At 42.3% G+C, this 19,100-nt stretch overlaps 1 protein-coding gene across 2 annotated transcripts in view; it reads left to right on the top strand.

The window, feature by feature from the left end:
• Positions 1-19,100, top strand: part of PPFIA2 (PTPRF interacting protein alpha 2) — a 344,020-nt gene that overhangs the window by 247,097 nt on the left and 77,823 nt on the right. For both annotated transcript variants that reach the window (XM_066591485.1, XM_066591486.1), the window contains one exon: positions 8,025-8,156. In XM_066591485.1, the coding sequence (XP_066447582.1) occupies positions 8,025-8,156 (132 nt within the window). The remainder of the gene's footprint in view (positions 1-8,024; positions 8,157-19,100) is intronic.

Genomic DNA, 19,100 nt, shown 5'->3' with positions numbered 1-19,100 from the left:
AGCAAAGGGATTTTGAATTTCCCGGGGCTCGAGCCCCTCTGTCCATGCGCCCGATGTCAATTATCGGGCTCGCATGCGCAGACGGGCACTTCGGGTCCCAGGACATCGGGACATCGCAGAGGACCCGAGGTGAGTATTTTCACCTCCCCTCATGCATCTGATCCATGAGGGGAGGTGAAACTAGCACTTTTTAAAAACTTTTTCGTGATCGCCGCTATCCATTGGATAGCGCCGATCGCGGGCCCGGGGACCGCTCACTGCGGTCCCCGGTAACACCTCCTGGTTCCCGGCTACCTTCAGGAGCCGGGAGCCAGGAGATTTTGAATTTGCCGGGAGCTCCCAGGCTTCTGCGTGTGCGTGTGACGTCATCGTCTGGCACGCATGCGCAGAAGAGCGGCGGCGGGTCCGGGAGGACCAGATCTCCGGGGGACACCGCCGACAAGCCAGGTAAGAATTTTCAGCTGCCCTGGTGAAACTTTAACTTTAACTTTTTGGGCACTTTTATTTACTTTTTTTGCGATCGGCGCTATCCATTGGATAGCGCCGATCGCAATATCGGGGGAGTCCCCGCAGCCCGGGATGACAGCTCCATGCTGTCAGCTACCTGCGGGCACTGACAGCATGGAGCTGTCACGTCCACAGCCCGAGGGGCTTTATTCTCTGCTGGACACATGTTTTTACGTCCTCAGAGAATAAAGCCCACTTCGGGAGGACGTAAAAACACTATGGGCTGGTTGTTAAGGGGTTAATGGATTTGCCCATATATACATCTGACACATGCTTTCAGCAGATGACATCCATCCCCGTAGGTTACCATGTTTGTTAAAAAAAGAAAAAAGTGTGCTTTTTTTTTACTGTATGGTATTAGAATGTATTAATTTTGTATAATAAGAAATTGGAGTCCTTAACAAAATTCAAGAGACGTTAAGGATAGTCTGTCTTATATTATTTTTTGCCCCAAAAAGGGCACAGTCTTATTTTTGGGGTTGGGGGGGGCCTTATACTTACCTGGTCAGCGGCATCTGGATGGTTTCTGGCGGCGCTGCAGCAAGTGTCCTCCCCGTCTGCCTGCTTAACTTCTTTCTGGCGACGGGGCTTTGAATACCCCACCTCCAGCGAAGCCAATCACAGCCGACGCTGGATGAGCCAATCACAGCCATTCATAGATGACACCACTGAATGACTGTGATTGGCTCATCAAGCGCCAGCTGTGATTGGCTGCCAATGCTGAGATTAGCCAATCACAGGGATCGCTCTGCTGGAGGCAGGGTATTCAAAGCCTCATCACCAGCAGAAGCTGAGCAGGCAGACGGGGAGGACTCAGCCATTTGTCAGAGACTATTGGGACACAGTGGACCAGCTGAGTATTGATTTTTTTTTTTTGGGGGGGGGGGGGGGGGGGCACCTCAGGTAGATTTGAAATATAAGGCCTCCCCCGAAAACCCGGTAGGTCTTACTATCGGGGTAGGACCTATTTTTGGGGAAACACGTGTGTATGTATGTATGTATGTGTGTGTGTGTGTGTGTGTGTGTGTGTGTGTGTGTGTGTGTGTGTGTGTGTGTGTGTGTATATATATATATATATATATATATATATATATATATATATATATATATATACGCATACATACACATGCCACATGTTTCTATTTAAGTCCATGGTAAAGTTGGACTGTCAGAACATTATGTATTGTCTTAAGGACTTCAGAGCAGAAAAGTTACAGACATCAGGCTTTGGAATTTCATTGCAGATATAACAAATATTGGAAAATATTTTTAGCAGTTACATTATATAAAAAATAAGGTCAAACTCTTTAAGAGACGAAGAGGATAAAGGAAGCTGAAATATTGTTAGTTTACAACACCACTTTCATAAACGTACAGAATGTGTGCACATCCTAAGTGTGGTTTCACATCTGTGTCGGAAACCTCCTCCTCGCTTTTTATTCCTTCCAAAAGTCGTCCAGCTGGGCCGAAAGCCGGCAGACCCAATTATAGTGAATGGGGTCCACCTGGAGCTGTTCGGTTCCATCCAGAGACGGAACAATTCCGCCACGAGGATTCCCCTTTCCTGCTCCCCTTACAGAGCAGGAAAGCGGAATCCCCAGCACAGATGTGAAAGCACACTAAGATAAATTTAAAGGGTTTGTTTTGTTTTTAATTTATTTTTTTGTAGACTGTAAATCCAAAGCTTTTTTTATATACATGTACAGTATTTAAATTCCGCTGATAAATCTTTCTTATACCAGAATAATATGGAACACAAAAAAATATGGCGTGGATAAGTTCATAGGATAACTCACTAAGGCTCAACTTGGTGTCTATTGTGACCCTCACACACATCATGTGACCTCTGACATTCACATAACGGTGTCTAATAGGTGAATGGTAGTTTACCGAAAACAAAATTTGTAAGTATTTCTGCCTACATGATCTCAGCATTGTGTATGTTAGTCTAAGTATAGTGGTAGCTCTTAGGCTAAGTTCAGATAACATTAAACCTCTGCACTGAAGTTTTCGGAAGGGGATTCCATTTGAATAACTAAAGACAGTATTCAGGTGGAACCCACCGCAGAAGCACTCACTTTAATGAAAAAATTAAAAGCCCAAAGGTGCAAATTCTGGACCCCACTGACCTGGTTTACATTCTTTCCCCTTTTTTTGGAGGACCGAATAGCTAGGTCAACTATGGTGTTGTGTCTTCCAAAAAAGATGGAAACCAAGTCCAATGGAGTTCAAAGTTTGCATCTTTGGACTGTTTGCCCCTAGTAACCAGGGGTGCACCATCCAGTGTCGCTTTATTAGAAATGGCATTATTATTATTAGCAGTAGTGATTATGAACATCTGATTCTTAACAGAGAATTAACATATATTTTATATAAAAGGTAATATTGTGTTCACAAAGGTGCAAAAAAGGTTAGTGAACCCTCTGGAATTACCTGCATTTCTGCATTGCTTATTAACGAAATGTGGTCTTATTGTTATTCAGGTCACAATTGTTGACAAAATCTAAACTAATCACTGGCACAGTTGTACTATTAATGGGCACATTGATTAAACATCCACATTGCATGGAGAAAAAGTAAGGGAACTCTTGAGTTTAACAACCTGCGGATCCCCCTTTAGTAGTAAATTTGTGTAGCTGTAAATAAGATTTACACCAGCTTGAGGCTCACTCGTTCATGCAAATGTGTTTCATTTCACCAATATTTCTGGGATGCCCCGCATGCACAACCTTCTTCATGTCATGTCAAGATTAATGTTAGTACTCTGGCTTAGGTCTTCCAAAACACAATTCTTTTTTTTCAATCTTTTGTGCTTTGGGTCATTTTCTTGTTGTATCACCCAATGTCTCTTCAGCTTGAGGTCATGGACTGCTGCCCTTACATTCTCCTGTGAAATGTTTTGATACACCTTAGAATTAATTGTTCCCTCAATGTTTGCAAGGCGACCAGACACTGAGGTAGCAAAGCTGTCCCATACCGTGATGTTCCTTCCACTATGCTTCATAATTGGGAGATTTTTGTGTTGCTGTGCAGCATTCTTTTTCCTCCCAACATCACTGTACTCTTGTGCTAAAAAGTTAAACTTTTGTCTCATCTGTCCATGCATTTCCCTCGAAGCATTGTGGAATATCCAGTTAATCTTGGAAAAACTTCAGACGGGTCACAATGTTTTGGGAATAACGGTGGCTTCCTTAGTAGTATCCTTCCACCAACACCATAGCTGTTCGGTGTTTTTCTACTGGTGACGCATGAATAGATGTTTTGGCAATTTTAGAATCTTCTGTAGGTTTATTGCCATTATCTTTGGGTTTTTTCTCACCTCTTTCAGGATTGCCCATTATTAGAGATGAGCGAATATACTCGTTTCGAGTAATTACTCGATCGAGCACCGCGATTTTCGAGTACTTCCATACTTGGGTGAAAAGATTCGGGGGGCGGGGGGAGGCGTGGCAGAGCGGGGGGTAGCAGCCCGCTGCAACCCCCCACTCACCCACGGCGCCCCCCGAATCTTTTCACCCGATTACGGAAGTACTCGAAAATCGCGGCGCTCGGGCGAAAAAGAGGCGTGGCCGAGTAGGTTCGCTCATCTCTACCCATTATGCTATCGGAGTGATCCCAACAAGATCTTTTTGTCTAACCATAGATTATTGTACACCCCTTATTTTAAAATGCAAATAAGGGAGATGGAATAATACCTCCACAGTGCCACCTATTGGAAGGCAGCATTCCTTCAAGCCTAAGTTAGACTCTTTATACAAGCCTGGTAACAATGACCGGGAATTGAAAGCAAAGCCAGAACCCATGCATATACAGCTGTTTCAGGGTTTTTGCCCTTCATCAGTGTGCAGCAGGAACACTGTCTAGGTGCTCTCCCTAAGAAGAAAAGATAGTGTTTCTGACCTCTTATTTTAGCAATGCTTTTGTAGCCTTTTTCAGGTCTGTATCTCTATAGCACATCTCTGTGGATGTTCTTTAAGTTTTTTGCATCGAGATATGGTTCACACTAACCAATCTTTCTCGAGGAAAACAGATTTATCAGTAACCCAGACTTTATTCAGTGGGCAAAGCACCTGTAAAACTCATACTTCCAATCTCTCCTTAATGGAAGCTCCATTTGCCAATTCGCTTTGGAAGATGTCATTAGCACAGACGTTCACTTAGGGCCTTCATACACAGAATGAATCATTTATATTCTGGCTGGATGGTGGGAATCTGAACAATAATTGTTCAGTGTAAATGCCTGCAGTCACTGAATGATGAACAATAATTTGCTTGTCGCTCAGTTTCTGCAGGCATAAAGATCAAACAAAGATTTGCCTGCATAAACAGGCAGTTGTTCATCCATTAACGACTGCCTGTTTACTATGAATAGAGCTGGGAGGTCGGAGCTTTCTCCTGTCTGGTCCTCCTCCATTCACTGAGTGATCCTCACTCCTATGTGTAAGCACAGGAGCGGTTAAAGCTGTCAGGCGCTGCAGTGCCCAACAGTTGTCCCATGTAAAAGGACCCTTAGTTTTCCCCCTGCGTGATGAATACTTACTCAATTTGCTCATCATAAGACAGGAACAATACAACTATTTTTGTGTTATTAGTTTAGTTGTCTACACTTTTGACTAAGTGCCTTTTACATGGGACGACCAGTAGGGTGCAAGCTGTCCCAGTGATGATTGTTCCTGTGCTTTTACACAGGAACAATCATCACTAGTGAATGGAGTTGGAATGGGCTGAGAGTCATTTTGGCCTGCCCGCCTCCATTGACAGTAAATGATTACCTGTTTACACACTACAATCCATCGTTCAATTTTCTGCATGCATAAAATGGAGTGAAACGGGAAAAAAAGGGGTTTAGAACAGTGTTAGCCAGTAGAGCAAAATGTGATTGTTCCCAGCAAGAGAAACCAAGTAATCCTGTAGATATGATACCTTTTAATGGCTAACAAAAATACATGATGTTATAGCGAGCTTTCGGACCTGTACAAGGTCCTTCCTCAAGTTTATAATGGAACAAATCTACAGACTTATTTAATAAGTACACATCATCACGTGGGAGGGCACGAACATGGTGAACCTAATTTGGACTAGATAAATACCAGAGACAGAGGGTAAGAGGGCACAGACACACTGGGATTGATAGAATTTAGATAAATAGAAGGGAGGGATGACCATAACCTGCAAACCAGGAAAATGGAACAGTACCTCTGCAGTGCCACCTATTGGATGGGAGCATTCCTTCAAATTAATGTATGTGTTTTTACAACGTCTGTAATACAATGATTGGGAATAGCACCCCTTCTGTATGCGGGAATCTGAATGATTTATTGGCCCATGTAAAAGGCCCCTTAGATGGACCAAATGGTCTTTTTCTGACGTCTTTTTTTTTGTTTCTAGTTAACAGTCTGACCACATTTTATTGTTATCAATGCAGAAGTCCAGGTGATCCCTATGGATTTGTGAATAGTCCTTAAATGTTATTTTTATTATTAATTCCTTTTCATAAATGAAACAACTGGAATATCACAGCTTTTGTACCCCAGTGGCAACACTCTTACATGTTCTAACACGTTCTTTGTTATAGTAGAAGTACTTTTTGGGTCCAAATTGTTCTTCCTATTGTGACTCACTTGAATGTTGACAGTGGTCTGTGTATGTATGTGTGTGTCTATACCTATGTATGTATGTGTTAAAACAGGTGTGGCTGGTGATTGTGATCCACCCAATTTTCCATTTAGGATATTCTTGAGGGGAAAGAGGGCATCTGCTTGAGAAACTTTTTGGGGGGGCCAGGACAATCAGCCATTGAACAAAACAGTTTTTATTCTAATGACTCAGCATGTCCATGGATTAAACCAGTGATCTCCAAATGTTGGCCCTCTCACTGCCACAAAACTAAACTCCCAGCAAGCCTTAACAGCCACTAGCTGGAAATTATAGTTTCATGACAGCTGGAGAGATACACTGTAAGATACGTGTGACATCAGTGAGCCCCATATAATACTAAATTTACCCTAAAGCGTCATTGTGGGTTGGTTTTTAGCCTCTGAATATAAATGTTTATTATTCATCAACCCGAGAGAAGAACTGGAAAACTTTTTCTGAATGTGAAATGTAATTTGCATGTTAACTTCAAGATGAAACAGAGATGTGGTTAGCAGAAATGCAGTGACCTTCTTATTCCCAAACCTGCTCAGCCTGCTGTACCAACATAAAAGCCAACTTCCCCACCAATCCCATTCCTGCAATGCAGGATCCGTTGGTGCTCCGTCCACCGTTGGTCTTCACCTAAGTGTGCAGTGCTATGACACCGTGACATCAGGACTTGTGACAGCTGCAGCTAATCCCCAGCTGAACTGCAATGGATAAGGGTGGCCCTGTTTATTGGGTACAAAGCACTGCTGGTCTTTTAACCTCGAACAACCCCACAATCCACAAGGTAGATTTGCTGCATATTTTTCATAGTGGAAATATCTGTACCAAATCTGCACCACAATCCACATCAAAATCAGCCGTGTTTTGGTGTGGATTTTGATGCAGATCTGCAACACTTTTCACCTCTTCAATTGAATTGAATTCCTATGGCGGAATTCGCTATGGAATTTTCAGTGCAAATTCCTTCTCAAAAAGCTGTGTCAAAAAGACGCAGATTTTGAGGAGGAATTCCAGTGGAAAATTTCGCCATGTGAACATACCCTAAATGGTGTGTATTTTTCTGCTGTGGAAAATCTGCATAAACTGCAACATGGGAGGGACCCTTTAAGGTGGTTGTTGAAGATAAAACTTCTTTGCAATTGTGGGTCCGCTATGTAAAAAAATAATAAAGTGCTTATACTCACCTCTTCCTGCTCCCTGTAAATCCCCTGCTGACGAATTTGGGTCTCCTCACCATTGTTTATAGGCTGCAGCAGCCTGTGACAACTCATATGCAGGCTGCTGCAGCCTGTAGATATTACAACAGTGAGGAGACCCAGAGTCGCTGGCAGGGGCCAGGGAGAGGTGAGTATAAGCACTTTATCATTTTTTCACACAGGGGACCCATTTTTACGGAAAAGTTTTATCTTGGATAACCCTTTAAAGGGAACCTGTTAGCTCCCTAAAGCACCATAAACTAACTTATAGTGCTGCTGTTAAGTGAGCTGAAAGGGAGCCGTGGGCTGTATTGTTCATACTCGCCCACTCCTGGTTCCCACCGCTGAAGCCCAGGTGCCAGATGAAAATCTGACTCTTTTTAGAGTCCCTTGTACATGCTCTCACATGGACTTCTATAGGGGAGCGTGCACACGAGACTCTGAAAAGTTTCAGATTTTCATCTGGTGCGCGGACTTCAGCAGTGGGAACCAGAAGTGGGTGAGCATGAACAATACAGCCCCCAGCTCCCTGTCACCTCGCCTAACAGCACTAGAAGTTAGTGTATTGTGCTTTAGAGAAGTAACAGGTTCCCTTTAATGTTTTGTCAGTTATTAGATGACTTAGAATGCCGGAAAGTATTTCATATGTAGATTTTATTTCTTTGCATTATGTAGGCTCGCCAAAGAGAGAAAATGAATGAAGAACACAACAAAAGGCTTTCTGATACAGTGGACAGGCTGCTAACAGAATCCAATGAACGGTTGCAGTTGCACTTGAAGGAACGAATGGCGGCACTTGAGGACAAGGTAATTGCTGCTGAGTTTAGTTCTTCACCTCAATTGATTGGTATGGAGAAATCTGCTTGTAAAAAATTAACATTGTATGATAGGACCACTGCTGACATACCTGTTTTAGTAAATACTTGCATTCAGCATAAAAAATAACTGTGAAATATCTTTTCTTAGAACTTCACATTGTGCCATTCCTCCAGAAAATATATGAATAAATTGATAACTAGGCGTTACCATGCCCGTTATCAAAAGGGAATGTCCTTTCTCAGTGTGGTACTGACAGCGTCAGGGTGTGTAATGAGAATGGACAGAGAACTACTGTAGTGAAATACTCTTTATATTGTGGGGATGCTGGGGTGGCCTGCATGCACCTACCTTTCTTTATGTTGAGTTGTTTATCTTTTCTTGCACTCCATTTCGTCTTCTCTACATGGTGGCTGTGCCTTCTGGGTGTGTGGTGCTCATTGGAATGGTTTTCTACATTGTCGCGCCCAATCCCACCCAGTCTAGTGTCACTGTGCAGAAAAAAACTATGAAGGGGATGCAGTTCTAAAACAGTGCTGCGATCCGTTCATTTTTAGGATTCACGACATATAGTCTGGCAGAAAAAAACTATTACCTTTGTATGTATGGTGATATTCTCAACATTAGACCTGGAGAAGAACATCTCCATTCATGCAAACTTCAGCACAGCCTGTACAGCAGCACTTGAATCTTGTGCGGTTATATACTAAGGAGCTGTATGGGCACTGCCATGTAAATGAGCCCTAACTATGATCATCAGGTAATAATATGCATTATTACATAATAACATGAGTCTCACAGTGATTAATCTAAATCCAAATTTTACACCTTATCTTAGCCCTAATAACATCTTGCTCTTGGATCAGAAGAGAAGGCCTACGAAAAGGAGCAAGGTTCTTGCATTATTACCAAGGCACTAATTATTTTTTTGATCATAAACCTTAAGGTTATCCTCTTTGCTATTACCCAGCTATCTGCTCTCCCACAGAGATCCCTGTGGAGAAAAAGCCTGTATCTACACTCCAACTCCAGCCTGCAATAATCCCACCCTTGTGCTGTATGTAGCCTTCTAAATTGGTCCCTGCTCTCCATGCCCTCTTCCTGTCCCATGCTTCCCATATTCCAGTCTTTCACAACCTGCTCCCAGTGCTCCCCTCAAACATAAACTTCTTCCCATGATACCCTCCACTCTCACAGACTGCTCCCCATGCCCTCTACTCTTTCACAGAGTAGTTCCCATGCCCCTCCCCTCTCACAGTGTACTATCTATGTCTCCTTCTCACTCACAGACTACTTCCTATGCCCCCATCTCTCACAGACTACTTCCCATGACTTCTCTCACAGGTTGCATCTCATAGCTCACTCTCTCATATAGACTGCTCTCCTCTCACCTTCAGTCACCACATTACTTTTTACCTCAATGTTTGGCGCACCATCCTTCCTACATTAAGTTCTTGGTGTATAGAGCTGCAGAGATCACGTGATCTCATAGAATCATAGAGTTGGAAAGGACCTCCAGTGTCATCAGGCCCAATCTCCTGCTCAGTACAGGATTCACTAAATCATCCCAGATAGATGTCTATCTGACCTATGTTTGAAGGAGAACTCGCCACCTTCCATGGCAACCTGTTCTACTCATTGATCCCTATGGACTGTGATAGCTCTTCAAATATTTATAGACAGATATTAAGTCTCTCAGCCTTCTATCTTGCAAGCTAAACATTCCCAGATCCTTTAACCGTTCCTCATAGGACATAGTTTGCAGACCACTCACCATCCTGGCAACTCTTCTCTGAACTTGCTCCAGTTTGTCGATGTCTTCTTTAATTTGGGGTGCCCAGAACTGGACACAGTATTCCAGATGAGGTCTAACTAAGGAAGAGTAGAGGGGGATAATTACCTCACCTGATCTAGACTCTATGCTTCTCTAAGTACATCCCAGAATTGTGTTTGCCTTTTTTGCATCACACTTCTGACTCATGTTCAGTCTATGATCTATTAGTATACCAAAGTCTTTTTCACATTTGTTGCTGCTTAGTTCAATCCCTCCCATTCTGTATATGCTTTTTACATTTTTCTTAATTTTTCAGATATAGGGCTTTGCATTTCTTCCTCTTAAAAACCATTCTATTAGGTGTCACCCAGAGCTCAGGCTTGTCTATATCTTTTTAAAACCTCTGTCTCTTTTCTTGTGTTAGCTATCCCTCCTAGCTTTGTGTTGTCTGCAAATCTGATCAGTTTCTCCTCAATTCCCTCATCTAAATAGTTTATAAAAATGTTGAACACCACTGGGCCCAGGACAGAGCCTTGTGGTACCCCACTTGATACATTCTTCCACTTGGATGTGCAGCCATTTATGACCACTCTTTGACTTCGATCACTCAGCCAGTTGGGATTCCACCTAACAATTGCCTTGCCAATCCTATTTTTGGCCTTTTTTTCCCAATAAGGATGTTATGAAATACTTTGTCAAATGTTTTACTAAAGTCAAGATATACTATATCTACTGCATTTCCCTTTTCAACCCAGTCCGTGATTCTGTCACAGAAATAGCAGCACAGTGCCATGATTTTAGAGAGCTAGCAGGGCATATGGCTACAGGCCTGAAATAGCGGAACTACACCCAAATACTGGGACTGTCCTGCTGGATTTGAGACACTTATGGAGCTATTGATAATTAGTAGTAATGTTTTAAACTTTATTTATTATGAGTTTTAAAGGAACCTATCAAGAATTGGACAGAGGTCTATCCAAAATGTGAACTGAATAAAGTTCTAAACATTGCTATGGAGTCTTATTAGCTCCAACATTGAGTTACCCTCTTCATGCTAAAATCACTTCCTCCATCACTGCCTCCATCACTGCAAACAGGCACTGCAGACGCTATTGTGATTCACTTCTGGTACAGAAACAGTCCTCATTCCAACAGACAGCTTATACAGCAGCAGGTTTGAACATTGCCTGCTCTAAGGAGCTCCCCACACCCAGAATATATGAACTTTATGTGGAGAAGACACATAGTGCAAAAAAGCCTTAACATATCCTTACACATAAACCAAAAAGTGAGTTCATGCAGATCATCCAAGTACCATCACAATGCAGAGAATTACACCAGGAGCACCCCGTTCTGTGCCTTATTCATTTTTTAGAACACCATACTTATACCCACATGGACTGGGATTAAGTATTCGAACCATCTGGCTCCCTTCTACCTGGCTGCATCCAGCATATACCCGCAGTTAAAGAGGATTTCAGAGATTGGAACAAGTTGACTAATGGAAGGAAATGCCACAAAACAACAAAAGAAACATTACTCACCTGATAAATCTCCCGACAAAGTGGCGGCGATGGAGCAGTGGGGGATTTATCAAGTGAGTAATGGTTCTTTTGTTGATTTATGACATTTTCTCCCTTTAGCTATTTTTTTTCAATCTTGGGAAACCCATTTAAGGCTCTCTACAGCACCAAAGAAGAACAGCAATATTTCACAAGTGTGACATCTACATGTACTTCAATTAAACTTAAGCAAGTTGAGTGCTTTTTTGCCTTGTTCGCTTTCCTCAACCCGAGGAGTCTGTCTCTTTCGTCTACTATGAAGGGTATACCCAGTCCCACTACAGAGGCTGCATCATAACACTCCTTACTGATAAACGGTACAGTAATGACCATTCAGTTTATTCACGCTGTACATTCACAGAAGGAACAACAGAGCAAAAACACAACATATAGTTCTAAGAAAAGCTGCTACTCCATGAAGAATACAAGTATTTGCAGAAGTAACAACATTTAACTTGAGACTTAATGCATTAAGAAAAGATCCTGTGCCATAGTTTATTTACCATTTCAATAGATTTTGTCAGGTCTTGTTGTGTTAAAGGGAATCTGTAAGCTTGATCATGGTGTCCAATCTGCAGGCATGATGTTATAGAGCAGGAGTAGCTGAGCAGATTGATATATAGCTTTATGGGGAAAGATTCAGTAGAGCTTGTATTTTATTCATTTATATCTCTGCACATTCTGAGCAAAACAGTCCAGTGGGCGGAGCTATCCATGATTGACAGTTACCCCTGTATGCACAGTCATACACAGATAGCTGTCAATCATTGACAGCTCCGCCCATTGGACTGTTCAGATCAGGATGTGCAGAGGTTTAAATGAATAAAATACAAATTATACTGAATCTTTTCCCCTAAAACTATATATATATATATATATATATATATATATATATATATATATATATATATATATATATATATATATATATATATAAAATATCAATCTGCTCAGCTACTCCTGCTCTATAACCTCATGCAGTTCGGACAGCATGTTCAAGCTAATAGATTCCCTTTAACCCCTTAGTGCCACAGGATGTAACTTTACTTCCTGTCAGGTTGGAACTTAACGCTATATGACATAAACTTATGTCCTGTGGATGGCCCAAGCTCATGCCGCAATTAATGTACATCACAACATGTAAAGGGTTCACAGAGGGAGCATGCTCCCTCTGTGATGTCATCAGCCTTCCATGATGGGTTGCCATGGCAATCGGATACTAAACGCAATCATCGTTTCTGTAACAACCAATACAGTAAATTAACCACACTATTTATCCTGCACAGAAAAACCCCTAAAAAAACCTAAAAAACAGAGACAAAATACAAATTCTGTTAATTTTGCCTCCTAAAAAATTAAATTAAAGTTATCAAAAAAGCTGTATGTACCCCAAAATGGTATCAATTTAAACTACAGCTTGTCATGGAAAAGAACAAGCCCTCGTAGAGCTCAGTCCATGGAAAATTAAAAAGGTTATGGGATTTTGAATGCAACAATTTAAAAATAATAATAATTTCCAAAAAAGGGTTTTTATTGTGCAAAAATGGAAAAGCCTAAGGCTGGGTTCACACAGAGCAGATTTGTCGTGGAATTTCCCTATGGAATTTCGCAGCGGTAAACTCGCCTGCAGCCGCTAATCCCGGTATTAGCCAGCCATGTTGACGAGATATGTCAAAAATCTCATCCACACGGGGCGGACATACTATCACGGCAAAGCCGACGCTGCGGCGCGGATTCCTGGGACGCAGCATGTCATTTCTTTTTTTTCTTTCTGTTGCAGCCTCGCTCCTCTCTATGGGAGAGCTGGACGCAACGGGAAAGCATGTGGCGAAGCCGCTCCAATACCCGTGGCTAAGTGCTGTGGGCTTTGAAGCTGCGCTTATCCCATGGAAATCTTGTAGGTTTTTCGCTGCGGCAAAACCACAAGATTTCCACTAGGAAAGTGTCCCGTGGGAACCCAGCATAAAGAAAAACATTTTTTTTGGTATCATTGTAATCATACCAGCCCGCAGAAAAAATGTATTATGTTATTTTGGCTATATGATTGAGGCCTCATTTCCACTTGCAAATTATGAATTAAAATCCGCAGCGTTTTTCCTGCACGCAGTTCCACGCCCCATAGGGATGCATTAGACACCCGCAGGTAGTTAAATACCTGCGGATGTCATTTTTCCCTGCAGACGCGGATCCGCGTGCAGGAAAAAATCCGGACCATGCTCCATTCTATTGAAGCTTATGGAAGCCGTCCAGATCCGCGGGAGACCTAAAATCAGAATATACTCACCTGCTGCGGGCCGTGCGTGTCTTCTCTTCTTTCCGGCCGGATCTTCTTGCTTCGGCACGGCGGATGTGCCCGGCGCATGCGCGCGGCACGCAGCTGGCGTGCCGAGCACATCCGCCGGGCCGAAGAAAGAAGATCCAGCTGCGAAGAAGAGAAGACCTGCACGAACCGCTGCGGGTAAGTTTATTCTGATTTAATGCCTCATGTCCGCGGGGCAGGAGGGACCCGCTACAGATTCTCCATGGAGAATCCGTAGCGGGCCTGATTTTCCCCGTGGACATGAGGCCTAACACTGTAGAAAAAAAAAACTATGGCAGAATTTGTATTTTCTCTCTCTGCCCTCCCAAAAAAATAAATAAAAGTTTTACAATGTATCATACGTATCCAAAATTGGTACCAATAAAAACTACAGTTTGCCACGCAAAAAAAAAGACAAGCCATCATATGGCTCTGTTAATGAAAAAATTAAAAAATTATGTTTTTTAAAAGAGGTGATGTCCTCGGGGGTTAAGATAAGATAATAGATTTCAATGGCTTAAGATAAGATAACTTGTTGAAGAAAGGGATCGCTGTCAAATTTAACTTTGTTAAATCTGTACCAAAATAGGGGGAGCTGACAGGTCCTCTTAAAGTGCATATACACCACAAAGATGATCGCTCAAAAGATGGCTTTTGCGCGATCATTTTGCATAAACTACTACTTGGTACTAATGCCTATTAGTACCAATTAGTAGCGTGTGAGCTGCCGGGAGCTGTATTCAGGGAATAGACCACCCGCTGTTCTCTGAATACATTCCCTTTGTTCTGCCAACTGAAACAATGTAATCAGCTGTTATTAGCTCTCCCTGGGCAGAACACAGCATGCGGTCCGTCTTATCCTCTGTTCTGCCGAACAATGGATTTCATGCAGAACTGAAATTCATTGTTTGACAGAAAAGTGAAAGGTGGGCACATTTACACCCAACGATTATCACTCAAAAGATGGATTTTGAGTGAATTTTGAGCAATAATGACTGTGTCTAAATTGGCCTTTACAATAAATTTATACAGTAACAGCACAATGTATTTTAAAATATGACTGTTGTGATTTTTAATAAAGATTGTAATATGTAGTAATTATTCTAAATATATTTATTTACTTGAGATCCCATCAAGTGTTACGGAGCAGTTCCATCATGGAAAGGTATATTATCAGAGCATCCTATACACATAAATTCTTTGCACATTAGATAAAATTGTCCTTGTTAATAATATCCCAAGCAATCCATTGCTCAGAATGCGCTGGACTTCTTATTAAAAGCCCCAATATACACTGATCCATTAGCAGCATAATAGTGTACTGCTATGTACATAGAACATCCGGCCACTGTGTGCTTGTCACATCTAATCCAAGCTCAGTTGGGTGGATACACCTGGAATAATCTATTTTTTGCTATTTGATGAAGCATGCGAGTTAAATATCACACGAAACACTGATTAATGTGTGCAGGTCTATGCAAGTAAGTGAAACATTGTGATGCTTCAACTTTCCATCAAAAGACCCTCAAGGAAAATTGTCTCTTGATGTTACAATAGGCTATTCTTCCAGTTGCCAATATATTAATGCTGAACATAATGCAAAATTAATTTATTAGGAAATTGAAAGGTTGATTTGAAATGTTCTAATTTTTTTTTTTACATTTTTGCTCCAAATCCGAATTGCAATTAATTGCAATAAATATTTTTATCTTACACGGAACAAAATTCTTGATGGGGATTAGACCACATGTACTTTGTTAAAGAGTTCCAAATCACCTTATTCCGTTCACACCACCATTAGAAATGAGCGAGCACGCTCGGATAAGTCGGGGGGGGGGAGGGGGGGTAGGGGTGTAGAGAGTGAGAGAGATCTCTCTCTCTTTCTCCCTCCCGCTACCACCCCCCCCCCCGAGCATGCTCGGACAAGAATGCAGTTACTCGAGGCTCGCTCGAGTAACTGACTTATCCGTGCATGCTCGCTCATCTCTAACCACCATACAGTTAGGATGTAACATGCTGGCTTCCATCTGCCACCAATAGGGGGTGCTTACTGATGATCGATTTATTCCTGAATTCAAAGGGAGATGTATTACCAGTGTGTAACCCTGGAGTACTGTCCTGGGTGAAAATTCAGGTATAATATTGCAGGCAAATACTATTGCTGATCTATCCCAAGGATAGGTCATCGATAGTTGATCGGCTGTGATCCACCGCTCGGGCCCCTTGCCAGTCAGCTGATCAGGCAACCGCTATCAGTGCCACAACACGCGGGTATGAAACAGAAGCATTTCGCTCCAACCCCTGTATAGTGGCTGGCACTCATGATTGAACGCTCAATGCTCATTGATTTTAGTTTCAAAAGTTTTTATTTGATTTTTATAGAACTTTACATAATAAAGAGCTGAAGAATACCCCTTGCAAGGGTGACTTTAGTAAAAACAATCTTAAGACTGTAAATGGTAAACAAATAACTAAACAAATAAACATGAAACATATTATATAGGTTTCCACTCATTATTGTGTCTGTAAGAAAAATATTCTCATTAGTACATAGAATCGTATTGGTATCATTATCTGGTGTGTCTCACGAGATTACTCTTATGAGGACAGTAGTCGCGACATATTTGGGATATTTAGATACTCAGAACAATGTTTTCAAGTCTTAAGGAAGCCCTCGATAGAATCATCCCAAATAGCAGACAGCTTTTCACAGATCATCTTTTTGGATATTCTAGTTATGACGGGGTTCAGAATGAGGGCGGGTTTCAACCACTGGGATGCTATGTAGATCCTTGCCACCATACATATAAACTGGGAGAGTTTGTGTTGTTGATTATTATACCCAGTCAGTTTGTCTGCCAGCAGGCAAACTGAGGGGGTGAGAGGGAATGTCTTACCCAAAACTTTCGAAACAAGACTGGCCTCCATAGGGATCTCACTGCTGGGCATGTCCACCAGATATGCAAAACCAAACCCAGTACCCCACAACCTCTAAAGCAATTAGGAGAGGTACTAGGGGAGAACTTGTGTATCGTTATGGGAACGTAGTGCGACCTATGTAGTATCTTGTAGGAGGTTTCAGCCAGGGTCATCTGATGGCTGCCCTTGGCAATGAATGCTCAGCAGTGGTACCATCTTGCCGTTGAAAGCGATATGTTCAGGTCCTACTCCCAGTGTCTCATGATTGGGAGCTTGTCTTCATGTGAGGGCTGATTCATATTATTATATAGGAGAGAGATCATCCCTGGCTGAAGGGGTGACCAGACGCATAGTCTCTCAAACGGCGTATTGGGTATTCGAAAGTGGAGTTGAGGAAACATCATCTGCAAGAAGCTATATATCTGGTGTGTTTCCAGCCACAAGTGGCCGGGGACTGAGTATTTTTCTAAGATTTGTTGAAAAGTCATGGGTCTATTTAGTGTGATAAAATGTTGTAGTGAGATCAGTCCTCTATTTTGCCACCAAGCAATACTATGTGTTAACAGGCTGGGAGGAAAAGTGTGGTTGGGGATAATGGGGAGTAGTGGTGGATGGTCTGAGATCAAGGAGTGTTTGGGTCTATTTAATTTGGGTCTATTTAATTTCCAATACTGTAAGGAGGTGGAAGGTGGGAGGTGACAGGAGTCGTATTTTAAATGTGCTGAATTTTATGTCCCAAAAGAAAGCTCTTAGGTCCACAGGGGCTACTAGGGACGCCTCCAGCTCAGCCCACAGGGGAACTCCTGGGCCTGCAAACTTGGTAGGAGGGGGGATCTGGGCAATCTGTGCTACATAGTAATATTTTTGTAGATTAGGTATAGATACCCCCCCCCCCCCCTCTGTGAAAGTACATTATTTTCTGTTTAATCCGAGGTCTCTTGTTCTAAATAAATTGTGAGATGGCCCAAATGCTCATTGATTTTTAATGAGAGCTACACCTGCAATTACCATTGCTGAGCACTGCACAGGAGTAGGAGCATAAGTATCTGCCTTGTACCCCTTTGTGTTGTGATGCTGACAGCAGACGCCCGATCAGCTGTTTATCTGGGATCCTTGGTGGACTCCAACCAATCAACTATTGATGACCTATCCTGAGGAAAAGGCATCAGTGGTATTTACCAAAGAAAAACCTTTAACTTTATGGCAGTGAGTTGAGAAGCAGGAAATGTTGTGCTTTAAAAGCAGATAATGTAGAGATCCAACTCCTGTAATGTTCTTCAATTTATGGAACAGAATTTTGGATATATTAAGATAAAAAGTAAATGATAGGTTCACATAAAATTGAGATGTTGGATAATGCGTTTGACAACAAATGGGGATATACAGGAATTTTATGGTCAATGAGTGAATATATAATGCATGTCAGTGATGAACCAGGAGGCAGAGAGATTTCTGGAATCAAAAAGCAAGTTGACAAGCAAGAAGCAAAAATAAATTTGAGGCCTACTGGCTTCTGCGTTCCTAAAGCCCTTTTAAAGAAGTCACTTCTGAAGTAATCATGAAATGCTTTTGCTTTTCGATCACATTATGCAAATTATGCAAGTAACATGACTTTATGCACAATACTCAACTCTGCAATATCTGTTATACAGTATTTTGTAGGAGGTCCAGACGGGGCGGATTTGTCATGGAGCTTTCAAATGGACCCTCTGCATCCAAATTCTGCAGAAAAGTGGATGAGATTTTAAAAATCTTGTCCACAAGCTGCGAAAATAATCTGCACAAAACCCGTATGGAAATTGATATGCGGTGTGGAATTTAATTCCGCTGCATGTTAAGTTTATCACCATTTCTGCTGCAGAATTTGCCTCTTCTCAATGAGCCACAGGAAACCATGATAACCCAACTTTAGGCTTCATTCACATGAGCGTATATCGGCCCCGTTTTCACAGCGGGCTGATATACGCTACCCATCTGAGGCATTGATTTCCAATGCCTCAGTTCAGATGGCCGCTTTTGCTGTGCGTAAAAATGGCCAGCCGGCAAAGATGCGCATTACAGGCGGCTTTTTTTACGCCGACCGAAGAAGATAGTTCTGGAACTATCTTCCAGCTGGAATCCGGTGGACAGTCCCATAGACTCCTATGGGAGCTGCCGAAAAAGAGAGGTAGGAGGGAGTTTAACAGCATCTCTGCTAAATTCCCTCCACCTCTCCTCTCCTTGCCGGATGTTGGCAAAGGGATGGGGTGGGATGGGGGAAAGAGATTAGCATACTGGCTCCCACCCCATCCCGCCCCCTCCCAGCGCAGACAGCCGGCAATGGGCGGAGAGGGTGAGGGAAGGGGGTGGGTGTTTAGCAGAGCTAAACTCTCTCTCCCCGC

Source organism: Eleutherodactylus coqui, chromosome 2, assembly GCF_035609145.1.
Source record: "Eleutherodactylus coqui strain aEleCoq1 chromosome 2, aEleCoq1.hap1, whole genome shotgun sequence".
NCBI classification, from domain to species: Eukaryota; Metazoa; Chordata; class Amphibia; order Anura; family Eleutherodactylidae; genus Eleutherodactylus; species Eleutherodactylus coqui.
Note: the sequence above shows the minus strand (reverse complement) of the source record. Positions and strands in the feature narration are given on the sequence as shown.